At 42.3% G+C, this 27,030-nt stretch overlaps 1 protein-coding gene across 1 annotated transcript in view; it reads right to left on the reverse strand.

The window, feature by feature from the left end:
• Positions 1–14,013, reverse strand: part of LOC115117187 (mothers against decapentaplegic homolog 6-like) — a 28,938-nt gene extending 14,925 nt beyond the window's left edge. The window contains exons 1-3 of the mRNA XM_065012373.1: positions 12,433–14,013; positions 11,060–11,116; positions 9,816–9,893 (exon numbers count right to left, since the gene is read on the reverse strand). Coding sequence (XP_064868445.1) covers positions 9,816–9,893; positions 11,060–11,116; positions 12,433–13,216 — 919 coding nt within the window. The 5' untranslated portion in view covers positions 13,217–14,013. The remainder of the gene's footprint in view (positions 1–9,815; positions 9,894–11,059; positions 11,117–12,432) is intronic.
• Positions 14,014–27,030: the final 13,017 nt, after the last annotated feature.

The following is a 27,030-nucleotide window of genomic DNA, read 5'->3' on the forward strand; positions in this document are numbered from 1 at the left end:
AAGTCTCAGAGCGAGTAACGTTTGAAACGCTATTAGAACGCACCCCGCTAACTAGCTATCCATTTCACATCGGTTACACCAGCCAAGGTAACATTTCTTGGACCACTGCTAGGTAAAAGGACTGGATAGATTTCAGCCATACTGCTTTCACCTATCAAATCCTTTTAAATCAGTGGTTGAAGGCATCTGCTTCCAGTTGTAAAGACCCCTGTAGTGGCGCTAGTCTAAAGGTAGTGGAAAGCAGAAGTGAGCTGAGCTCTGCTGCTAGCTCTGGACCTATGTGCTCCCAGTGAAAAAGAGCCGCCATGGAAAATATTTGAGGAAATGGCAAGTGGTTAATGGGCCAGCTCTTAATGTTGAATTCCATACTCTAATGTGTCTCAGTCATGCATAAGAGGAAGTGTTGTACGCATGCCAGGGACCACGCTATCGCTTGAGGTCAAAGGGACCACGCTATCGCTTCAGGTCAAAGGGACATGCTATCGCTTCAGGTCAAATGGACAATGCTATCCCTTCAGGTCAAAGGGACAATGCTATCGCTTCAGGTCAAAGGGACCCCGCTATTGCTTCAGGTCAAAGGGACAACGCTATAGCTTCAGGTCAAAGAGACAATGCTATCGCTTCAGGTCAAAGGGACCATGCTATCGCTTCAGGTCAAAGGGACCACGCTATCGCTTCAGGTCAAAGAGATAAAGCTATCGCTTCAGGTCAAAGGGACTCCGCTATCGCTTCAGGTCAAAGGGACCACGCTATCGCTTCAGGTCAAAGGGACAACACTATCGCTTCAGGTCAAAGGGACAACGCTATCGCTTCAGGTCAAAGGGACATGCTATCCCTTTCAGGTCAAAGGGGCAATGCTATCCCTTCAGGTCAAAGGGACAACGCTATCCCTTCAGGTCAAAGGGACATGCTATCGCTTCAGGTCAAAGGGACAATGCTATCCCTTTCAGGTCAAAGGGACATGCTATCGCTTCAGGTCAAAGGGACCACGCTATCGCTTCAGGTCAAAGGGACAACGCTATCCCTTCAGGTCAAAGGGACATGCTATCGCTTCAGGTCAAAGGGACAACGCTATCCCTTCAGGTCAAAGGGACAATGCTATCGCTTCAGGTCAAAGGGACCACGCTATCGCTTCAGGTCAAAGGGACAACGCTATCCCTTCAGGTCAAAGGGACAACGCTATCCCTTCAGGTCAAAGGGACAACGCTATCCCTTCAGGTCAAAGAGACATGCTATCCCTTCAGGTCAAAGGGACCACGCTATCCCTTCAGGTCAAAGGGACCACGCTATCGCTTCAGGTCAAACAGAGAACCCTGAGATGGGAAGAATAATGTTTCTGTAGGGATGTTGGTTTTAGTATGTAGTAGTACATTTTCATCTTTGACTTCTAATCAGAGATGAATTGATACCAGGGAGTTCAGGTATGGATTCATTAAGAGCAGCTAAAACCAGACTATGGGCTTTAAATACTTGAATTGTGCAGCCCTGGTGTGGCTGGAAATGTAGCTGAGAATGTAGCGCGTCAGTCACAGCATAGAAAACACACACACGGACTTCTACAAAACCTCGTCCTGACGGCGATACGTTCGAACACGTATCACCTGTAACTCTCGACCAACCCCTCCTCCCCCCCTCTCCCCACCATCCTCTCCTTGTTTCTGAAACACTCTGGCCCCCCCTCTTCTCTTCCCAGCATTCCAGTGCCGTGCCCCCACAGTCAAAGGGCCAATTCATGGCCTGGCGCGGGTACAAGAGCAGACAGGGGCTCTGAAGCAGGATGTTGTTTGACTGAGTCCTCCTCGCACCGCTTAAACCAACAAGCCGCAAAAAATTGGATTTGGGAGGGTGGGCAAAGAGGAAGTGGGTCCACTCACCTAACCTCAAGACTAGAGTGCAACTCATACCCAGTCTCATTACTGTAAAGCAGCTAGCTTGGATCCAGGATAGGTCAGAACAGTACGGGAAGCTCATGCAGCATAATTACCTTGAACTATCTGGGCTTTGTGTAGGTCAGTGGATAATATAGAGAGGAGGCAAGGAGAGGAAGCCAATTCATTTTTAGATGTAGCCAGTTAGACACACGTTATCTCTCAATGCAATACCACCAGCAGTGGAATCTCTCTTTTATGCTTTTACACTTTGAAGAAACAACACGCAACAAATATAGTTACCTTCGTGAGTCAACATCAAGCGGTCCTACCCTGATAATCTGCCTGATCTTACATGGTCCCCCATTACCTTCGGTAGGAAAAAAGGGTTGAGCTGGTATGCTTTGCTTATGCCTCTAGTCTCCACATCAAGTTCAATAGATCTCTTCCTTGATAGTGTTCTTGTGTAGAGTGCTGAGTTAGCCAGTGTCCTGGTAGAACCCCTATGAGAGTCCTCAGCACCGATGTTATCTCCACCAAGTCATTCAGACAGACATTCCTGAGCGTCCACACAAGGCATTGCCCTGGCTTTCCCATGAATGAGGCCTTAACGACAAACAGGCCTGTGACACGCGGTCTACCCCTGTGTTATTTACACACCTTAGACTGAAGGTAGAGATAGCTCGCTCGCTAGCTGGCCCCCTAAAAGCCCTAAAAGCTTCCAGTTGACATTTCTATTTGTAAAGCAAGGGACATTTTGTGGTGTGTTTTCAGGTTACGTTAAGTGATGGAATGATAAATGTCTGTGTAGAACGTATGCACCACCACACCCTGTCTGCTGCAAGGCCTTCACAGCAACTGTTTGAAGATGAATAAAGAGAAGAGATCATAGATGATTCAACCAAATGCAACCATTCTTTTTTGTTACACCTTAAATCACAACCTTTTGTGAATGTAGTCTGATCATTCACTTTACAACTGATCATTTGTAAAGTATAAAGATAAATTATTTCACAATAATCTAATCCATACAGATAAACTAAACTGAGGCTGAATTTTTAAAAAGAAGAAGTTCTGAATAGGTTGATTTCATTTGACCTTTAAACGTTGAGGAATGAAAACATTTGTGTGCCTGCTGCACTCCTTCCTTATTCCCCCTCCTGTCATTTGATCCAGCCTGGGGGGCGGGGCAGTGAAGGGACCACACAGACGACCTTTGGTAAATTGATCTTTCCATTTCCACTCAACTCTCCTGGCCAACAATAGGAGAAGCTCTCCCTTTGTTATCTCTGGGTCACTGGCTCTGTGTGCCTGCTACAAATTACAACCAACATCAACACTGTGGATTGACAGGACTGAATGCACTCACTTTGAATCAGAAATGTTAACCTCTCCCTCTCCCCCAAAACTCCACTTTCAGCAGATTCAGAAGGAAGCTAAAAGTGTTGGGAGTTTGTAGAACCAACAGTAGCTAGGGAATGTGCCACGATTCCTGTAAACAGTAACAAGAGAACGAAACATTTGGGGAGTAAAGAGTTTGGGAACGACACAAAACACACTAACTAACTGAATGACTATGGGGGCTCATGGCGGGGCTTTCAGGGCTGTTTTGATTGGCTATGAACAAACAGTCGGCTCAAGATAGGTTGGACATAACGCTAGTTCACCTTTCAACACCCCACGAGCTGGGCAGGGGAGTTTGATGGAGTGAGTCTGCGGTCTCTCTCCGCACTACAAGGACCCCCAGCGTAAACAAACAGGACTCGAGTTTCAACCAGAGGGGACTGTTTCCTGCTTCAGACAGCCCTGCTAGCCAGCCCCCCAAAGCCTCTCTTACCAGAACTCTGCTCCACTCTGCTTTACAAAATGCCAACCCCCTTCCACTGCTCAATTACCCAGAGGAATGGAGGGATTTGAGGGAAGAGAGAGAAGGAGTGGGAGAGGGGGATGGGGAGAGAGAGGGGGATGGGGAGAGAGTGGGAGAGGGGGACGGGAGAGAGAGGGAGTGGGAGAGGGGGACAGGGTGAGAGAGGGAGTGGGGGACGGGGACGGGGTGAGGGAGAAAAAGTGAGAGAGAGGGGGGGGAGGGAGGGAGGGAGGGAGGGGGAGGGAGAGACAGAGAGAGAGACAGAGAGAGAGAGAGGGGCAGAGAGAGAGAGAGACAGAGAGAGACAGAGAGAGAGAGGGGGGGGGGGGGGCAGAGAGAGAGAGTGAGAACATAGCTACATTGCTGTGGCATCTAGATTGTAGGAGACCCCCTCCATCCGACTTTCACAATAGGAGCATTATGTGGCCCTCTCTTTGGTTGGTCTTAATAGGCTTTCAACAGAGGGAGTAAAGCACAACATAATAACTTCATTAACTGCAGAGTTTGCCCATTTATGCAAACATACAGATGGGGGGGGGCAATATACCTTAGGCTAGGGGTGTGTGTTTGTGCTGCCATATTCAAGACTAACTGTTAACCCTTTCTAGTTTTGGAGGTGAACTGATGTCCGATAACAAAATCCACATAGGTAGGTGATGAAACGTGGGCGAACTCGAGTGAAATTAATTTCAGAAATATGCCATTGCTTTAGCATACAATGTTACTGGTTGCGTTGACTTTTGTGGGACTTTTTAAAGAGAAGAGTAAAATGATCATGGAAGTATTGCGGAGACCCCTGATGTCAGGTCTCCTCATCTGGACCTCATTTCCATAGATGGCAACAAGAAGCTCAGCTGCTTATGTTGTGAGTGCTTGTCTGGTCGCTGATGATGTGTCAGTGAAAAGCAATATGTGGGCCAGTTCTAGTATTGACAGTAGACCAGTTTCCCAACATGGTTCTATATTTTCTTATCACCTGGAGTAACTTTCTTTGTCAATAACATGAGCATGTCCTTGAAAACATGTACAGTGGTTGACAACTGGCAAGGCCAATAAATAACAAGCAACCCCACCTCATAAACAAGGAATACTGGGAATTGGGTTTCCACTTTCCAGCCCCCATGCTCCTTGTCCGCATTGACCCTGATTTATGGCTCATAGCGTGTTGATACTTGCACACTATACTCCTCTTTACATTTACGGGAGGGGGGGGCCCTACTCCTGTGTTCTATACTCCTCTTTACCTTTACGGGAGGGGGGCTACTCCGTGTTCTATACTCCTCTTTACCTTTACGGGAGGGGGCCCTACTCCCGTGTTCTATACTCCTCTTTACCTTTACGGGAGGGGGCCTACTCCCATGTTCTATACTCCTCTTTACATTTACGGGGGGGGCCCTACTCCTGTGTTCTATACTCTCTTTACCTTTACGGGAGGGGGCTACTCCCGTGTTCTATACTCCTCTTTACCTTTACGGGAGGGGGCCCTACTCCCGTGTTCTATACTCCTCTTTACCTTTACGGGGGGGCCCTACTCCCGTGTTCTATACTCCTCTTTACATTTACAGGAGGGGGCTACTCCCGTGTTCTATACTCCTCTTTACCTTTACGGGAGGGGGGCCCTACTCCCGTGTTCTATACTCCTCTTTACCTTTACGGGAGGGGGCCCTACTCCCATGTTCTATACTCCTCTTTACCTTTACGGGAGGGGGGCCCTACTCCCGTGTTCTATACTCCTCTTTACCTTTACGGGAGGGGGGCTACTCCCGTGTTCTATACTCCTCTTTACCTTTACGGGAGGGGGCCCTACTCCCGTGTTCTATACTCCGCTTTACCTTTACGGGAGGGGGCCCTACTCCCGTGTTCTATACTCCTCTTTACCTTTACGGGAGGGGGAGCTACTCCCATGTTCTATACTCCTCTTTACATTTAGGGGGCGGGGGGCTACTCCCATGTTCTATACTCCTCTTTACATTTAGGGGGAGCCATACTACCGTGTTCTATACTTCTCTTTACATTTAGGGGGCCTACTCCCGTGTTCTATACTCCTCTTTACATTTAGGGGGCTACTCCGTGTAATATACTCCTCTTTACCTTTACGGGAGGGGGCCCTACTCCCATGTTCTATACTCCTCTTTACCTTTACGGGAGGGGGGCCCTACTCCCATGTTCTATACTCCTCTTTACCTTTACGGGAGGGGGGCCCTACTCCCGTGTTCTATACTCCTCTTTACCTTTACGGGAGGGGGCCCTACTCCCGTGTTCTATACTCCTCTTTACCTTTACGGGAGGGGGCCCTACTCCCATGTTCTATACTCCTCTTTACCTTTACGGGAGGGGGGCCCTACTCCCGTGTTCTATACTCCTCTTTACCTTTACGGGGGGGGGCCCTACTCCCGTGTTCTATACTCCGCTTTACCTTTACGGGAGGGGGCCCTACTCCCGTGTTCTATACTCCTCTTTACCTTTACGGGAGGGGGAGCTACTCCCATGTTCTATACTCCTCTTTACATTTAGGGGCGGGGGGCTACTCCCATGTTCTATACTCCTCTTTACATTTAGGGGAGCCATACTACCGTGTTCTATACTTCTCTTTACATTTAGGGGGCCTACTCCCGTGTTCTATACTCCTCTTTACATTTAGGGGGCTACTCCCGTGTAATATACTCCTCTTTACCTTTACGGGAGGGGGGCCCTACTCCCATGTTCTATACTCCTCTTTACATTTAGGGGGCCATACTACCGTGTTCTATACTTCTCTTTACATTTAGGGGGCCTACTCCCGTGTTCTATACTCCTCTTTACATTTAGGGGGGACTACTCCCGTGTTCTATACTCCTCTTTACATTTAGGGGGCTACTCCCGTGTTCTATACTCCTCTTTACATTTAGGGGGCTACTCCCGTGTTCTATACTCCTCTTTACATTTAGGGGGCTACTCCCGTGTTCTATACTCCTCTTTACATTTAGGGGGGCTACTCCGTGTTCTATACTCCTCTTTACCTTTAGGGGGCTACTCTAGTGTTCTATACTCCTCTTTACCTTTAGGGGGGCTACTCCCGTGTTCTATACTCCTCTTTACCTTTAGGGGGGCTACTCCCGTGTTCTATACTCCTCTTTACCCTTAGGGGGCATACTACCGTGTTCTATACTCCTCTTTACCTTTAGGGGGAGGGGCTACTCCTGTGTTCTATACTCCTCTTTACCCTTAGGGGGGCCATACTACCGTGTTCTATACTCCTCTTTACCTTTAGGGAGGGTCATACTCCCGTGTTCTATACTCCTCTTTACCCTTAGGGGGGCCATACTACCGTGTTCTATACTGCTCTTTACCTTTAGGGGGGCCATACTCCCATGTTCTATACTCCTCTTTACCCTTGGGGGCATACTCCCGTGTTCTATACTCCTCTTTACCTTTAGGGGGGCATACTACCGTGTTCTATACTCCTCTTTACCTTTAGGGGGGGGGGCATACTACCGTGTTCTATACTCCTCTTTACCTTTAGGGGGCCCTACTCCTGTGTTCTATACTCCTTTTTACCTTTAGGGGGGAACTACTCCTGTGTTCAATACTCCTCTTAGCCTTTAGGGGCCTACTCCAGTGTTCAATACTCCTCTTTACCTTTAGGGGGGCACTACTCCTGTGTTCAACACTCCTCTTTGTCTTTAGGGGGAGGCACTACTCCTGTGTTCAACACTCCTCTTTACCTTTAGGGGGCCCTACTCCCGTGTTCTATACTCCTCTTTACCTTTACGGGGGGGGGCCCTACTCCCGTGTTCTATACTCCGCTTTACCTTTACGGGAGGGGGGCCCTACTCCCGTGTTCTATACTCCTCTTTACATTTAGGGGGCGGGGGGGGGGCTACTCCCATGTTCTATACTCCTCTTTACATTTAGGGGGGCCATACTACCGTGTTCTATACTTCTCTTTACATTTAGGGGGGCCTACTCCCGTGTTCTATACTTCTCTTTACACTTAGGTGGGGGCCTACTCCCGTGTTCTATACTCCTCTTTACATTTAGGGGGCTACTCCCGTGTTCTATACTCCTCTTTACATTTAGGGGGCTACTCCCGTGTTCTATACTCCTCTTTACATTTAGGGGGGCTACTCCCGTGTTCTATACTCCTCTTTACATTTAGGGGGGCTACTCCCGTGTTCTATACTCCTCTTTACCTTTAGGGGGCTACTCTAGTGTTCTATACTCCTCTTTACCTTTAGGGGGGCTACTCCCGTGTTCTATACTCCTCTTTACCTTTAGGGGGCTACTCCCGTGTTCTATACTCCTCTTTACCCTTAGGGGGGCATACTACCGTGTTCTATACTCCTCTTTACCTTTAGGGGGGAGGGGCTACTCCTGTGTTCTATACTCCTCTTTACCCTTAGGGGGGCATACTACCGTGTTCTATACTCCTCTTTACCTTTAGGGAGGGTCATACTCCCGTGTTCTATACTCCTCTTTACCCTTAGGGGGGCCATACTACCGTGTTCTATACTGCTCTTTACCTTTAGGGGGGCCATACTCCCATGTTCTATACTCCTCTTTACCCTTGGGGGCATACTCCCGTGTTCTATACTCCTCTTTACCTTTAGGGGGGCATACTACCGTGTTCTATACTCCTCTTTACCTTTAGGGGGGTGGGCATACTACCGTGTTCTATACTCCTCTTTACCTTTAGGGGGCCCTACTCCTGTGTTCTATACTCCTTTTTACCTTTAGGGGGAACTACTCCTGTGTTCAATACTCCTCTTAGCCTTTAGGGGGGCCTACTCCAGTGTTCAATACTCCTCTTTACCTTTAGGGGGGCACTACTCCTGTGTTCAACACTCCTCTTTGTCTTTAGGGGGAGGCACTACTCCTGTGTTCAACACTCCTCTTTACCTTTAGGGGGCCCTACTCCTGTGTTCAACACTCCTCTTTGTCTTTAGGGGGCACTACTCCAGTGTTCAACACTCCTCTTTGTCTTTAGGGGGGCACTACTCCAGTGTTCAATACTCCTCTTTACCTTTAGGGGGGGCACTACTCCTGTGTTCAACACTCCTCTTTACCTTTAGGGGGGGCACTACTCCTGTGTTCAACACTCCTCTTTACCTTTAGGGGGGGCACTACTCCTGTGTTCAACACTCCTCTTTGTCTTTAGGGGGGAGGCACTACTCCTGTGTTCAACACTCCTCTTTACCTTTAGGGGGGGCACTACTCCTGTGTTCAACACTCCTCTTTGTCTTTAGGGGGGGCACTACTCCAGTGTTCAACACTCCTCTTTGTCTTTAGGGTGCTCATACTAAAAATAACTGTGTTGTTTGCTTTCAGGGCAGGCACACCGTAGCAAAATGTTTTGCGACAGGAAACCTGAAACAATAATTTCTTATTGGTCAATTTCAGTCAGTCCCTCCCTGTTTCAGTGTAGTTTCTTCCATTTGGAGCCTAATGAACACAGTAGATAATGAAAGGAAAAGCATCATCACTCTAATGGCTCTGACGCAATGATTTATTTAACCAAAGTTTGGACAGCTAAGCTGTGTTCATCAGGGTTTCATCTGAATACAAACATGAGTAATGCATGGCAGAGGTACTCATACCCCTATCAGATCTATCAGTAACACGCTGCTTCCCTATGTGATCAGAATGATTGGTTAGGAGTGAATTCCACAAACAATAGTACACAGCACAGCACGAACCAGACTAGACGTGAAGTAAAATTCATATAATCTACTACTGTATTCCAACATTATATTAACCAACAATAAAACCCCATCCCAAACAAACAATAAAGGAATGAAATAAGTGAATTTTGTGTTAAACTATGTCACTCTTTCTATCAATGGACTGAACGCTAAATCAATAGCCCCCTATGCTAATGTTGGCCTAGCATTCCGTGGTAATAGCCCCCAATGCTAATGTTGGCCTAGCATTCCGTGGTAATAGCCCCCAATGCTAATGTTGGCCTAGCATTCCGTGGTAATAGCCCCCAATGCTAATGTTGGCCTAGCATTCCGTGGTAATAGCCCCCAATGCTAATGTTGGCCTAGCATTCCGTGGTAATAAGTCTGGAGCATGGAAGCTGTTTGACAGTAGCGTCTCACCTGAGAAGAGTCTTGGCGCGACGTCGGGGGACTGGGGGGCCACAGTTTCAGTGTACGACAGTGTTGAATCTGATAGTTCTGCAAAGGACAGAACATGACAGGGGAGTGAAATCCAGAGCTCCATGGAAACCATTGTAACCATAGACTTCAGCGTTAACTACTGTCCAGAGAGCGTTGTGTTGTGGTCCTACTATAATGCCATGTTCCTCAAAGAGAGGTGTGAGGAGAATACAAAATGAATTTGAAGCAGGAGAAGGCATGTGAAAGCAGGAATAATGTACTGGCACATGACTAACTTTGAGGTAAAGACCCTACATTTCAGCTCCGGTAACACTTCACTTTCCAGCACAGAAAATAAGGGGTATAACTTTGATTTTTTATTTGATTTTTTACATTTATTTAACTAGGCAAGTCAGTTAATTAAGAATACATTCTTATTTACAATGACAGCCTTCCCTGGCCAAACCCGGACGATTCTGTGAAAATTGTGCGCCGCCCTATGAGACTCCCAATCATGGCCAGATGTGAAACAGCCTGGAATCAAACCAGGGGCTGTAGTGACGTCTCTTGCACTGAGATGCAGCGCCTTAGACCACTACACCAGTCAGGAGACAATGGTATTTATTTTCATTTAACTGGGCAAGTCAGTTAAGAACAAACACCGGCCAAACCCGGACCACGCTGGGCCAATTGTGCACTGCCCTATGGGACTCCCAATCATGGCCAGTTGTGATGCAGCCTGGAATCAAACCAGGGACTTTAGTGACTGGACTGCACTGAGATGCAGCACCTTAGACCACTGCACCTCTTGGGCACCTATGGTATATATTTATTTAACCTTTATTTAACAAGGCAAGTCAGTTAAGGACAAATTCTTATTTACAATGACAGCCTCCACCGGCCAAACCCGGACGACGCTGGGCCATTTGTGAGCCGCCCTATTGGACTCCCAGTCACGGCCGGTTGTGATACAGCCTGGATGAAGTGGGAACAAGATGTAATTACTTTTAGTTTTTCACAACTATATAAATGTTATATTAATAAATATATAATTACTTTAAAAAGACAAAACAAAACTGTGCTGGAAAGTAAAATGCTACCAAAACTCCATTATAGTGAAACCACTTGTGAACTTAGCAGATATCTCTGTGGCTTACTGTTGCTGAGGGGGGGCATGACTGTTGCTGAGGGGGCATGACTGTTGCTGAGGGGGGGGGGGGCATGACTGTTGCTTCCTGACTTACCCAGTGGCTTGTGTTCATCTGAGGGAGATAGTCGTGAGTAGGGGGGTGGTGGTGATTCTGAAACACACAATATGTGTCTTAGATGCTTGGTACTGCGTAGAAGTACACAGTTAGGTATCAGAGAATAATCTGTTACTATATCAAATCATAAGTAACGTGGATTACTGGGAAAACAGACAACAATCTGCATAGGTCAGTAAAAAAGAAGCAGTTGATGGTTGAATGGGCAGATCAACTTACAATTATTCAGACAGAATATAGAATAAAAGATGAGACCTTCACAACTCTGTTGAATAAGCACTTCCAACGGTTCATAACTAAAAACGTAATTACATCACATATAAAATATGTTTTCAGGTCCTAATTAAACGGCTATAAATAAAGAACACAAAAGAAAAGTAGGCTACATGTTACATGTTGTCAAAGGGCATTTTCCATACATAAAACCAAGAAAGCTAATGGTGAACTGTCGAAATAGTTGTCTGGGACAAAGAAACAGTCCATGGGAACGGAGTGGATATAATGGCTGCGGGTTCTTTAAGAGTGGAGGCAGTAATTGCTGGAGTACTCAGTCAGTGAGATACCCAGCTAGTCAGCCTGGCGCCAGCAGTATGCAAACTGTATATTATCACCACTCCTTCACCTAAATAGCAAGAGGGGGACCTCCTAGGGAAGGAAAAAGAGCCTTTCAAAGCGCTACTTCAGAGCGATCTTCAAACGGATAACGTAGAAACGAAACAAATGAATATAATCGATATCATGAACTAAAACATAGAGGAATGTGTTGTTGAGTACTTAGCAGGGAAAATATTTTCTGCAAATACATTATAACTCAAGCTCTCCCTTTCCCTCTAGCTCTGTGTGAGTGTGTGTACAGTGTTGTTTTTGAGGGAGAGTATACTAGCTACACTTCCAACAGTTGGAATTCAGTTGCTGTAATCATACAAAAAATGTTAACTCCCGCCCATTGGCTAAGCAACCAAATATTTACAACAATGCGCATCAACAAAACTTCAAGGGTCTCACTTAATTGCAGAGAAGTATAACCCTAAGTGATTATTAATTGGCTTTGTGACTGTATAACGCGTTTTAATTTCACCTCACATACAGTGGTTAGCGCAGCCTGGCCTTCTAATGAGTCCCATCTTTCACCATCCTCCAGACTTCAGGTAGAATGTGGGCCTACCTTCTTGGCATCGCTATTGGCACGCAGTGCTTGGTTATCACGTTTGAAAAGCATCTATACGTGTAGCCTCACTATGCGCACTTGTGCGTAAACCTATCTAAAAAACAGACCCTTTCAATTTATACAGATTCAATTTGTGTAGAAGGAGGTAAAAGTGTGTGATTGTAACCAATCTCAGATGTCTTACCTGGCCCACACAAGAGACTGTAGTGATAGGGGTTACAGCACACCGTTTCGCTGCTGTCCAATGCCCGGAAGCTTTGACAGTGGCACAGCGCTTTGAGTTGAGTCGAGTGGTGCAGGTCAGTCCATCGGTAGAGTTTACAGAGCAGAAATGGGGGAGATGTCGAGTGGCCACCTAAACGCAGCTCCGTCTGGGGTACCAGAACACAGTCACTGGGCATCCCTCCTTTCGACTCCACCGCCTCCAACAAGGCATCCAGCGGTTTCTCCTTGAGTCTTTTCAAAAGAGCATAGGTAAAGTTCTTGAGTTCTTGCTCGGCCACCGAGCCAGCATTCCCCTCCCGTCCCGTGAGGATACCTCCATCGCGGGGACTAGAGTTTCGAATACCCCGGGTCAAGACGGGGCTCCGAGGTCTAGGATCCCTGTCTCGAAACAAACAGCAAGTAACCGTTCTACTGTCATTCTCGTGTTCTGGCTGAGAGCCTCGGTGATGAGGGACAGGGACACACATGGCATCCCCCTGACCATGGTCCGAATTGTCCCCCGGCGCCGACTCTGCGCTGTCCGTGAGGTCTGTGTTGCCCACTTCGTCGAAAGTTCCCAGAGATGGCGAGGCACGGGTCACCGACCCGAGCTCCGTTTTGGGAATTTTTTCTGGGTTACTGCCACACGAACCGTCCCGAAACTCCTCGCTTCGTTTGCTTCTCCCATCTCCCCCGTCTCTGTCTGGGACTAAACGGCTTCTCCAGAGTCGCCGTATAAGACCTGAGCGTTTCGACCTGAACATACGACAATTTAAACAGTTTTGGATGTGTCGTATTGTTCCCGTCCAGGTCTGTGAGGATTCCACATTGATTTATGGTCTCCGCACAACATTAATGTTTTGTAAACGGCGCGCACTACATGCGCAGCCGGGGGTCGTAGATTTATGACTAACTCGCAGCATTAGAATGTAATTTACGGTTGTATGTTGCATTAAACAAAGTCAAATGTAACGATATTACACAACGAAACAGAATGCGACATACATGCATTTACTGGTCTGTTATATCCTACAACCATATGAAAACGTTTGTTTTTACAGAGGCAACACAATTCCCCAAGATTATTTTCCGAGCAGCAATTCATAGGCTATACCATAATTATTCCTCCAATAACTACACTATAGCTACCACATGAAACGACAGCAAAATAGTTCGGGTTTTTTCTTGGACTTTGAGCAGCCTTGGTTAAATCCTTCGTTTGAGAATCCTTCTGACGGCACATCGATGGAGTTGCTTCACCACGAAATAATCCCAAATAATCCTTGCCGCATTCAGATTCCAATGTTATTTTCCACCGTAGTGTAGAATAATCCGTTTGCAACCCCGAAATAAAAAGTTTAGATTGAGTTTTTATGCTGCTCAAACATACGGATGCAGATGTAGCTACTCCGATTCAAGACTCAGGAGTGGTTTAAAGGAAAACTTGAATTACTTTGCTGCCAGTCTCACTCTCTGCTATTCTTTTCGGATACACTCGCCCGTACACACACGGGGGCCCCAGGAAAGCTCTGGAGCCATTGGTTGATTCCCATCATGTGCCAGTCTAGACACTTTGGCGGCTGTGAGCCGCACTGATTGTTGCGCAAACATGGTTTCAAGTTTCTTAACTCTTAAAGGCGCAACATCCACCTTTCTTCTCTCAAACTTCCAACTCTTCCCACGAACTTTATATCACACTGGACATGTTTACTAACCTACCGAAACAGCAAAACACACATTTATCTCAGGGAAACACTTCATATTTAATGACAGGAAAACGCCCATTCAGTAAAATACTGTATGGAATCTGAATTATTTCTGATTTTCATTCTATAAAAGCACAATCTGAACAGAATGATTTTCTCTTGAATTTGTGTCATTGAGAAACCAGCAGATACTGGCAGTGTGTGCCCTGTAGGTCGATATTTTACTTCCTGTTTTGTCATGATGACCTTATTTATTACACATGCAAAATGCCATTATTGATTTATAAGTTATAAACAACACAATAATATGTATAATCATCATAATAATCAACAAGGACCGTATTACTATTCAACACATTTTATGTTGTTATTATTATTACGATCATTATCATCATTGTTATATTTAGGCTATTTTCATCATTACTATTGCTATGATTCAAGTATTTCACTTTTCATTCATTAAAGGGTTAATGCCTTTTCAAGTGCAGTTAAGAAGGCAAAGCTGCCATTATATATTGCTATAGCTCAGAGAGGCAGTTAAGAAGGCAAAGCTTCCATTATATATTGCTATAGCTCAGAGAAGCAGTTAAGAAGGAAAAGCTTCCCATTATATATTGCTATAGCTCAGAGAAGCAGTTAAGAAGGCAAAGCTTCCCATTATATATTGCTATAGCTCAGAGAGGCAGTTAAGAAGGCAAAGCTTCCCATTATATATTGCTATAGCTCAGAGAGGCAGTTGAGAAGGCAAAGCTTCCCATTATATATTGCTATAGCTCAGAGAGGCAGTTAAGAAGGCAAAGCTTCCCATTATATATTGCTATAGCTCAGAGAGGCAGTTAAGAAGGCAAAGCTGCCATTATATATTGCTATAGCTCAGAGAGGCAGTTAAGAAGGCAAAGCTTCCCATTATATATTGCTATAGCTCAGAGAAGCAGTTAAGAAGGCAAAGCTTCCCATTATATATTGCTATAGCTCAGAGAAGCAGTTAAGAAGGCAAAGCTTCCCATTATATATTGCTATAGCTCAGAGAGGCAGTTAAGAAGGCAAAGCTTCCATTATATATTGCTATAGCTCAGAGAAGCAGTTAAGAAGGCAAAGCTTCCCATTATATATTGCTATAGCTCAGAGAGGCAGTTAAGAAGGCAAAGCTTCCATTATATATTGCTATAGCTCAGAGAAGCAGTTAAGAAGGCAACGCTTCCTATTATATATTGCTATAGCTCAGAGACCCAGTTAAGAAGGCAAAGCTTCCCATTATATATTGCTATAGCTCAGAGAAGCAGTTAAGAAGGCAAAGCTTCCATTATATATTGCTATAGCTCAGAGAAGAAGTTAAGAAGGCAAAGCTTCCATTATATATTGCTATAGCTCAGAGAAGCAGTTAAGAAGGCAAAGCTTCCCATTATATATTGCTATAGCTCAGAGAAGCAGTTAAGAAGGCAAAGCTTCCATTATATATTGCTATAGCTCAGAGAAGCAGTTAAGAAGGCAAAGATTCCATTATATATTGCTATAGCTCAGAGAAACAGTTAAGAAGGCAAAGCTTCCCATTATATATTGCTATAGCTCAGAGAGGCAGTTAAGAAGGCAAAGCTTCCCATTATATATTGCTATAGCTCAGAGAGACAGTTAAGAAGGCAAAGCTTCCATTATATATTGCTATAGCTCAGAGAAGCAGTTAAGAAGGCAAAGCTTCCCATTATATATTGCTATAGCTCAGAGAAGCAGTTAAGAAGGAAAAGCTTCCATTATATATTGCTATAGCTCAGAGAAGCAGTTAAGAAGGCAAAGCTTCCATTATATATTGCTATAGCTCAGAGAAGAAGTTAAGAAGGCAAAGCTTCCATTATATATTGCTATAGCTCAGAGAAGCAGTTAAGAAGGCAAAGCTTCCCATTATATATTGCTATAGCTCAGAGAAGCAGTTAAGAAGGCAAAGCTTCCATTATATATTGCTATAGCTTAGAGAAGCAATTAAGAAGGCAAAGCTTCCCATTATATATTGCTATAGCTCAGAGAAGCAGTTAAGAAGGCAAAGCTTCCAATATATATTGCTATAGCTCAGAGAAGCAGTTAAGAAGGCAAAGCTTCCATTATATATTGCTATAGCTCAGAGAGACAGTTAAGAAGGCAAAGCTTCCATTATATATTGCTATAGCTCAGAGAGGCAGTTAAGAAGGCAAAGCTTCCCATTATATATTGCTATAGCTCAGAGAAGCATTTAAGAAGGCAAAGCTTCCCATTATATATTGCTATAGATCAGAGAGGCAGTTAAGAAGGCAAAGCTTCCTTTATATATTGCTATAGCTCAGAGAAGCAGTTAAGAAGGCAAAGCTTCCCATTATATATTGCTATAGCTCAGAGAAGCAGTTAAGAAGGCAAAGCTTCCCATTATATATTGCTATAGCTCAGAGAGGCAGTTAAGAAGGCAAAGCTTCCATTATATATTGCTATAGCTCAGAGAAGCAGTTAAGAAGGCAAAGCTTCCCATTATATATTGCTATAGCTCAGAGAGGCAGTTAAGAAGGCAAAGCTTCCATTATATATTGCTATAGCTCAGAGAAGCAGTTAAGAAGGCAACGCTTCCTATTATATATTGCTATAGCTCAGAGAGGCAGTTAAGAAGGCAAAGCTTCCATTATATATTGCTATAGCTCAGAGAAGCAGTTAAGAAGGCAACGCTTCCTATTATATATTGCTATAGCTCAGAGACCCAGTTAAGAAGGCAAAGCTTCCCATTATATATTGCTATAGCTCAGAGAAGCAGTTAAGAAGGCAAAGCTTCCATTATATATTGCTATAGCTCAGAGAAGAAGTTAAGAAGGCAAAGCTTCCATTATATATTGCTATAGCTCAGAGAAGCAGTTAAGAAGGCAAAGCTTCCCATTATATATTGCTATAGCTCAGAGAAGCAGTTAAGAAGGCAAAGCTTCCATTATATATTGCTATAGCTCAGAGAAGCAGTTAAGAAGGCAAAGATTCCATTATATATTGCTATAGCTCAGAGAAACAGTTAAGAAGGCAAAGCTTCCCATTATATATTGCTATAGCTCAGAGAGGCAGTTAAGAAGGCAAAGCTTCCCATTATATATTGCTATAGCTCAGAGAGACAGTTAAGAAGGCAAAGCTTCCATTATATATTGCTATAGCTCAGAGAAGCAGTTAAGAAGGCAAAGCTTCCCATTATATATTGCTATAGCTCAGAGAAGCAGTTAAGAAGGAAAAGCTTCCATTATATATTGCTATAGCTCAGAGAAGCAGTTAAGAAGGCAAAGCTTCCATTATATATTGCTATAGCTCAGAGAAGCAGTTAAGAAGGCAAAGCTTCCATTATATATTGCTATAGCTTAGAGAAGCAATTAAGAAGGCAAAGCTTCCCATTATATATTGCTATAGCTCAGAGAAGCAGTTAAGAAGGCAAAGCTTCCAATATATATTGCTATAGCTCAGAGAAGCAGTTAAGAAGGCAAAGCTTCCATTATATATTGCTATAGCTCAGAGAGACAGTTAAGAAGGCAAAGCTTCCATTATATATTGCTATAGCTCAGAGAGGCAGTTAAGAAGGCAAAGCTTCCCATTATATATTGCTATAGCTCAGAGAAGCATTTAAGAAGGCAAAGCTTCCCATTATATATTGCTATAGATCAGAGAGGCAGTTAAGAAGGCAAAGCTTCCCTTTATATATTGCTATAGCTCAGAGAAGCAGTTAAGAAGGCAAAGCTTCCCATTATATATTGCTATAGCTCAGAGAAGCAGTTAAGAAGGCAAAGCTTCCCATTATATATTGCTATAGCTCAGAGAGGCAGTTAAGAAGGCAAAGCTTCCATTATATATTGCTATAGCTCAGAGAAGCAGTTAAGAAGGCAAAGCTTCCCATTATATATTGCTATAGCTCAGAGAGGCAGTTAAGAAGGCAAAGCTTCCATTATATATTGCTATAGCTCAGAGAAGCAGTTAAGAAGGCAACGCTTCCTATTATATATTGCTATAGCTCAGAGACCCAGTTAAGAAGGCAAAGCTTCCCATTATATATTGCTATAGCTCAGAGAAGCAGTTAAGAATGCAAAGCTTCCATTATATATTGCTATAGCTCAGAGAAGAAGTTAAGAAGGCAAAGCTTCCATTATATATTGCTATAGCTCAGAGAAGCAGTTAAGAAGGCAAAGCTTCCCATTATATATTGCTATAGCTCAGAGAGGCAGTTAAGAAGGCAAAGCTTCCATTATATATTGCTATAGCTCAGAGAGACAGTTAAGAAGGCAAAGCTTCCATTATATATTGCTATAGCTCAGAGAGGCAGTTAAGAAGGCAAAGCTTCCCATTATATATTGCTATAGCTCAGAGAAGCATTTAAGAAGGCAAAGCTTCCCATTATATATTGCTATAGATCAGAGAGGCAGTTAAGAAGGCAAAGCTTCCCTTTATATATTGCTATAGCTCAGAGAAGCAGTTAAGAAGGCAAAGCTTCCCATTATATATTGCTATAGCTCAGAGAAGAAGTTAAGAAGGCAAAGCTTCCATTATATATTGCTATAGCTCAGAGAAGCAGTTAAGAAGGCAAAGCTTCCCATTATATATTGCTATAGCTCAGAGAGGCAGTTAAGAAGGCAAAGCTTCCATTATATATTGCTATAGCTCAGAGAGACAGTTAAGAAGGCAAAGCTTCCATTATATATTGCTATAGCTCAGAGAGGCAGTTAAGAAGGCAAAGCTTCCCATTATATATTGCTATAGCTCAGAGAAGCATTTAAGAAGGCAAAGCTTCCCATTATATATTGCTATAGATCAGAGAGGCAGTTAAGAAGGCAAAGCTTCCCTTTATATATTGCTATAGCTCAGAGAAGCAGTTAAGAAGGCAAAGCTTCCCATTATATATTGCTATAGCTCAGAGAAGCAGTTAAGAAGGCAAAGCTTCCCATTATATATTGCTATAGCTCAGAGAGGCAGTTAAGAAGGCAAAGCTTCCATTATATATTGCTATAGCTCAGAGAAGCAGTTAAGAAGGCAAAGCTTCCCATTATATATTGCTATAGCTCAGAGAGGCAGTTAAGAAGGCAAAGCTTCCATTATATATTGCTATAGCTCAGAGAAGCAGTTAAGAAGGCAACGCTTCCTATTATATATTGCTATAGCTCAGAGAGGCAGTTAAGAAGGCAAAGCTTCCATTATATATTGCTATAGCTCAGAGAAGCAGTTAAGAAGGCAAAGCTTCCATTATATATTGCTATAGCTCAGAGAGAGTTAAGAAGGCAAAGCTTCCCATTATATATTGCTATAGCTCAGAGAAGCAGTTAAGAAGGCAAAGCTTCCATTATATATTGCTATAGCTCAGAGAAGCAGTTAAGAAGGCAAAGCTTCCATTATATATTGCTATAGCTCAGAGAAGCAGTTAAGAAGGCAAAGCTTCCCATTATATATTGCTATAGCTCAGAGAAGCAGTTAAGAAGGCAAAGCTTCCATTATATATTGCTATAGCTCAGAGAAGCAGTTAAGAAGGCAAAGATTCCATTATATATTGCTATAGCTCAGAGAAACAGTTAAGAAGGCAAAGCTTCCCATTATATATTGCTATAGCTCAGAGAGGCAGTTAAGAAGGCAAAGCTTCCCATTATATATTGCTATAGCTCAGAGAGACAGTTAAGAAGGCAAAGCTTCCATTATATATTGCTATAGCTCAGAGAAGCAGTTAAGAAGGCAAAGCTTCCCATTATATATTGCTATAGCTCAGAGAAGCAGTTAAGAAGGAAAAGCTTCCATTATATATTGCTATAGCTCAGAGAAGCAGTTAAGAAGGCAAAGCTTCCATTATATATTGCTATAGCTCAGAGAAGCAGTTAAGAAGGCAAAGCTTCCATTATATATTGCTATAGCTTAGAGAAGCAATTAAGAAGGCAAAGCTTCCCATTATATATTGCTATAGCTCAGAGAAGCAGTTAAGAAGGCAAAGCTTCCAATATATATTGCTATAGCTCAGAGAAGCAGTTAAGAAGGCAAAGCTTCCATTATATATTGCTATAGCTCAGAGAGACAGTTAAGAAGGCAAAGCTTCCATTATATATTGCTATAGCTCAGAGAGGCAGTTAAGAAGGCAAAGCTTCCCATTATATATTGCTATAGCTCAGAGAAGCATTTAAGAAGGCAAAGCTTCCCATTATATATTGCTATAGATCAGAGAGGCAGTTAAGAAGGCAAAGCTTCCCTTTATATATTGCTATAGCTCAGAGAAGCAGTTAAGAAGGCAAAGCTTCCCATTATATATTGCTATAGCTCAGAGAAGCAGTTAAGAAGGCAAAGCTTCCCATTATATATTGCTATAGCTCAGAGAGGCAGTTAAGAAGGCAAAGCTTCCATTATATATTGCTATAGCTCAGAGAAGCAGTTAAGAAGGCAAAGCTTCCCATTATATATTGCTATAGCTCAGAGAGGCAGTTAAGAAGGCAAAGCTTCCATTATATATTGCTATAGCTCAGAGAAGCAGTTAAGAAGGCAACGCTTCCTATTATATATTGCTATAGCTCAGAGACCCAGTTAAGAAGGCAAAGCTTCCCATTATATATTGCTATAGCTCAGAGAAGCAGTTAAGAATGCAAAGCTTCCATTATATATTGCTATAGCTCAGAGAAGAAGTTAAGAAGGCAAAGCTTCCATTATATATTGCTATAGCTCAGAGAAGCAGTTAAGAAGGCAAAGCTTCCCATTATATATTGCTATAGCTCAGAGAGGCAGTTAAGAAGGCAAAGCTTCCCATTATATATTGCTATAGCTCAGAGAGGCAGTTAAGAAGGCAAAGCTTCCATTATATATTGCTATAGCTCAGAGAAGCAGTTAAGAAGGCAACGCTTCCTATTATATATTGCTATAGCTCAGAGACCCAGTTAAGAAGGCAAAGCTTCCCATTATATATTGCTATAGCTCAGAGAAGCAGTTAAGAAGGCAAAGCTTCCATTATATATTGCTATAGCTCAGAGAGAAGCAGTTAAGAAGGCAAAGCTTCCATTATATATTGCTATAGCTCAGAGAAGCAGTTAAGAAGGCAAGCTTCCTATTATATATTGCTATAGCTCAGAGACCCAGTTAAGAAGGCAAAGCTTCCCATTATATATTGCTATAGCTCAGAGAAGCAGTTAAGAAGGCAAAGCTTCCATTATATATTGCTATAGCTCAGAGAAGAAGTTAAGAAGGCAAAGCTTCCATTATATATTGCTATAGCTCAGAGAAGCAGTTAAGAAGGCAAAGCTTCCCATTATATATTGCTATAGCTCAGAGAAGCAGTTAAGAAGGCAAAGCTTCCATTATATATTGCTATAGCTCAGAGAAGCAGTTAAGAAGGCAAAGATTCCATTATATATTGCTATAGCTCAGAGAAACAGTTAAGAAGGCAAAGCTTCCCATTATATATTGCTATAGCTCAGAGAGGCAGTTAAGAAGGCAAAGCTTCCCATTATATATTGCTATAGCTCAGAGAAACAGTTAAGAAGGCAAAGCTTCCATTATATATTGCTATAGCTCAGAGAAGCAGTTAAGAAGGCAAAGCTTCCCATTATATATTGCTATAGCTCAGAGAAGCAGTTAAGAAGGAAAAGCTTCCATTATATATTGCTATAGCTCAGAGAAGCAGTTAAGAAGGCAAAGCTTCCATTATATATTGCTATAGCTCAGAGAAGAAGTTAAGAAGGCAAAGCTTCCATTATATATTGCTATAGCTCAGAGAAGCAGTTAAGAAGGCAAAGCTTCCCATTATATATTGCTATAGCTCAGAGAAGCAGTTAAGAAGGCAAAGCTTCCATTATATATTGCTATAGCTTAGAGAAGCAATTAAGAAGGCAAAGCTTCCCATTATATATTGCTATAGCTCAGAGAAGCAGTTAAGAAGGCAAAGCTTCCAATATATATTGCTATAGCTCAGAGAAGCAGTTAAGAAGGCAAAGCTTCCATTATATATTGCTATAGCTCAGAGAGACAGTTAAGAAGGCAAAGCTTCCATTATATATTGCTATAGCTCAGAGAGGCAGTTAAGAAGGCAAAGCTTCCCATTATATATTGCTATAGCTCAGAGAAGCATTTAAGAAGGCAAAGCTTCCCATTATATATTGCTATAGATCAGAGAGGCAGTTAAGAAGGCAAAGCTTCCCTTTATATATTGCTATAGCTCAGAGAAGCAGTTAAGAAGGCAAAGCTTCCCATTATATATTGCTATAGCTCAGAGAAGCAGTTAAGAAGGCAAAGCTTCCCATTATATATTGCTATAGCTCAGAGAGGCAGTTAAGAAGGCAAAGCTTCCATTATATATTGCTATAGCTCAGAGAAGCAGTTAAGAAGGCAAAGCTTCCCATTATATAAAGCTCAGAGAGGCAGTTAAGAAGGCAAAGCTTCCATTATATATTGCTATAGCTCAGAGAAGCAGTTAAGAAGGCAACGCTTCCTATTATATATTGCTATAGCTCAGAGACCCAGTTAAGAAGGCAAAGCTTCCCATTATATATTGCTATAGCTCAGAGAAGCAGTTAAGAAGGCAAAGCTTCCATTATATATTGCTATAGCTCAGAGAAGCAGTTAAGAAGGCAAAGCTTCCATTATATATTGCTATAGCTCAGAGAAGCAGTTAAGAAGGCAAAGCTTCCCATTATATATTGCTATAGCTCAGAGAGGCAGTTAAGAAGGCAAAGCTTCCCATTATATATTGCTATAGCTCAGAGAGACAGTTAAGAAGGCAAAGCTTCCATTATATATTGCTATAGCTCAGAGAAGCAGTTAAGAAGGCAAAAGCTTCCCATTATATATTGCTATAGCTCAGAGAGGCAGTTAAGAAGGCAAAGCTTCCATTATATATTGCTATAGCTCAGAGAAGCAGTTAAGAAGGCAAAGCTTCCATTATATATTGCTATAGCTAGCAGTTAAGAAGGCAAAGCTTCCCATTATATATTGCTATAGCTCAGAGAAGCAGTTAAGAAGGCAAAGCTTCCATTATATATTGCTATAGCTCAGAGAAGCAGTTAAGAAGGCAAAGATTCCATTATATATTGCTATAGCTCAGAGAAACAGTTAAGAAGGCAAAGCTTCCCATTATATATTGCTATAGCTCAGAGAGGCAGTTAAGAAGGCAAAGCTTCCCATTATATATTGCTATAGCTCAGAGAGACAGTTAAGAAGGCAAAGCTTCCATTATATATTGCTATAGCTCAGAGAAGCAGTTAAGAAGGCAAAGCTTCCCATTATATATTGCTATAGCTCAGAGAAGCAGTTAAGAAGGAAAAGCTTCCATTATATATTGCTATAGCTCAGAGAAGCAGTTAAGAAGGCAAAGCTTCCATTATATATTGCTATAGCTCAGAGAAGAAGTTAAGAAGGCAAAGCTTCCATTATATATTGCTATAGCTCAGAGAAGCAGTTAAGAAGGCAAAGCTTCCCATTATATATTGCTATAGCTCAGAGAAGCAGTTAAGAAGGCAAAGCTTCCATTATATATTGCTATAGCTCAGAGAAGCAGTTAAGAAGGCAAAGCTTCCCATTATATATTGCTATAGCTCAGAGAGGCAGTTAAGAAGGCAAAGCTTCCATTATATATTGCTATAGCTCAGAGAAGCAGTTAAGAAGGCAACGCTTCCTATTATATATTGCTATAGCTCAGAGAGGCAGTTAAGAAGGCAAAGCTTCCCATTATATATTGCTATAGCTCAGAGAAGCAGTTAAGAAGGCAAATCTTCCATTATATATTGCTATAGCTCAGAGAAGCAGTTAAGAAGGCAAAGATTCCATTATATATTGCTATAGCTCAGAGAAACAGTTAAGAAGGCAAAGCTTCCCATTATATATTGCTATAGCTCAGAGAGGCAGTTAAGAAGGCAAAGCTTCCCATTATATATTGCTATAGCTCAGAGAGACAGTTAAGAAGGCAAAGCTTCCATTATATATTGCTATAGCTCAGAGAAGCAGTTAAGAAGGCAAAGCTTCCCATTATATATTGCTATAGCTCAGAGAAGCAGTTAAGAAGGAAAAGCTTCCATTATATATTGCTATAGCTCAGAGAAGCAGTTAAGAAGGCAAAGCTTCCATTATATATTCCTATAGCTCAGAGAAGAAGTTAAGAAGGCAAAGCTTCCATTATATATTGCTATAGCTCAGAGAAGCAGTTAAGAAGGCAAAGCTTCCCATTATATATTGCTATAGCTCAGAGAAGCAGTTAAGAAGGCAAAGCTTCCATTATATATTGCTATAGATTAGAGAAGCAATTAAGAAGGCAAAGCTTCCCATTATATATTGCTATAGCTCAGAGAAGCAGTTAAGAAGGCAAAGCTTCCAATATATATTGCTATAGCTCAGAGAAGCAGTTAAGAAGGCAAAGCTTCCATTATATATTGCTATAGCTCAGAGAGGCAGTTAAGAAGGCAAAGCTTCCCATTATATATTGCTATAGCTCAGAGAAGCATTTAAGAAGGCAAAGCTTCCCATTATATATTGCTATAGCTCAGAGAGGCAGTTAAGAAGGCAAAGCTTCCATTATATATTGCTATAGCTCAGAGAAGCAGTTAAGAAGGCAACGCTTCCTATTATATATTGCTATAGCTCAGAGACCCAGTTAAGAAGGCAAAGCTTCCCATTATATATTGCTATATCTCAGAGAAGCAGTTAAGAAGGCAAAGCTTCCATTATATATTGCTATAGCTCAGAGAAGAAGTTAAGAAGGCAAAGCTTCCATTATATATTGCTATAGCTCAGAGAAGCAGTTAAGAAGGCAAAGCTTCCCATTATATATTGCTATAGCTCAGAGAGGCAGTTAAGAAGGCAAAGCTTCCCATTATATATTGCTATAGCTCAGAGAGACAGTTAAGAAGGCAAAGCTTCCATTATATATTGCTATAGCTCAGAGAAGCAGTTAAGAAGGCAAAGCTTCCCATTATATATTGCTATAGCTCAGAGACCCAGTTAAGAAGGCAAAGCTTCCCATTATATATTGCTATAGCTCAGAGAAGCAGTTAAGAAGGCAAAGCTTCCATTATATATTGCTATAGCTCAGAGAAGAAGTTAAGAAGGCAAAGCTTCCATTATATATTGCTATAGCTCAGAGAAGCAGTTAAGAAGGCAAAGCTTCCCATTATATATTGCTATAGCTCAGAGAAGCAGTTAAGAAGGCAAAGCTTCCATTATATATTGCTATAGCTCAGAGAAGCAGTTAAGAAGGCAAAGCTTCCATTATATATTGCTATAGCTCAGAGAAGAAGTTAAGAAGGCAAAGCTTCCATTATATATTGCTATAGCTCAGAGAAGCAGTTAAGAAGGCAAAGCTTCCCATTATATATTGCTATAGCTCAGAGAGGCAGTTAAGAAGGCAAAGCTTCCCATTATATATTGCTATAGCTCAGAGAGGCAGTTAAGAAGGCAAAGCTTCCCATTATATATTGCTATAGCTCAGAGAGACAGTTAAGAAGGCAAAGCTTCCATTATATATTGCTATAGCTCAGAGAAGCAGTTAAGAAGGCAAAGCTTCCCATTATATATTGCTATAGCTCAGAGAGGCAGTTAAGAAGGCAAAGCTTCCATTATATATTGCTATAGCTCAGAGAAGCAGTTAAGAAGGCAACGCTTCCTATTATATATTGCTATAGCTCAGAGAGGCAGTTAAGAAGGCAAAGCTTCCCATTATATATTGCTATAGCTCAGAGAAGCAGTTAAGAAGGCAAAGCTTCCATTATATATTGCTATAGCTCAGAGAAGCAGTTAAGAAGGCAAAGATTCCATTATATATTGCTATAGCTCAGAGAAGCAGTTAAGAAGGCAAAGCTTCCCATTATATATTGCTATAGCTCAGAGAGGCAGTTAAGAAGGCAAAGCTTCCCATTATATATTGCTATAGCTCAGAGAAGCATTTAAGAAGGCAAAGCTTCCCATTATATATTGCTATAGATCAGAGAGGCAGTTAAGAAGGCAAAGCTTCCCTTTATATATTGCTATAGCTCAGAGAAGCAGTTAAGAAGGCAAAGCTTCCCATTATATATTGCTATAGCTCAGAGAAGCAGTTAAGAAGGCAAAGCTTCCCATTATATATTGCTATAGCTCAGAGAGGCAGTTAAGAAGGCAAAGCTTCCATTATATATTGCTATAGCTCAGAGAAGCAGTTAAGAAGGCAAAGCTTCCCATTATATATTGCTATAGATCAGAGAGGCAGTTAAGAAGGCAAAGCTTCCCTTTATATATTGCTATAGCTCAGAGAAGCAGTTAAGAAGGCAAAGCTTCCCATTATATATTGCTATAGCTCAGAGAAGCAGTTAAGAAGGCAAAGCTTCCCATTATATATTGCTATAGCTCAGAGAGGCAGTTAAGAAGGCAAAGCTTCCATTATATATTGCTATAGCTCAGAGAAGCAGTTAAGAAGGCAAAGCTTCCCATTATATATTGCTATAGCTCAGAGAGGCAGTTAAGAAGGCAAAGCTTCCATTATATATTGCTATAGCTCAGAGAAGAAGTTAAGAAGGCAAAGCTTCCATTATATATTGCTATAGCTCAGAGAAGCAGTTAAGAAGGCAAAGCTTCCCATTATATATTGCTATAGCTCAGAGAAGCAGTTAAGAAGGCAAAGCTTCCATTATATATTGCTATAGCTCAGAGAAGCAGTTAAGAAGGCAAAGCTTCCATTATATATTGCTATAGCTCAGAGAAGAAGTTAAGAAGGCAAAGCTTCCATTATATATTGCTATAGCTCAGAGAAGCAGTTAAGAAGGCAAAGCTTCCCATTATATATTGCTATAGCTCAGAGAGGCAGTTAAGAAGGCAAAGCTTCCCATTATATATTGCTATAGCTCAGAGAGGCAGTTAAGAAGGCAAAGCTTCCCATTATATATTGCTATAGCTCAGCGAGACAGTTAAGAAGGCAAAGC

The sequence above is a fragment of the Oncorhynchus nerka genome, linkage group LG27 (assembly GCF_034236695.1).
Source record: "Oncorhynchus nerka isolate Pitt River linkage group LG27, Oner_Uvic_2.0, whole genome shotgun sequence".
Taxonomy (NCBI): domain Eukaryota; kingdom Metazoa; phylum Chordata; class Actinopteri; order Salmoniformes; family Salmonidae; genus Oncorhynchus; species Oncorhynchus nerka.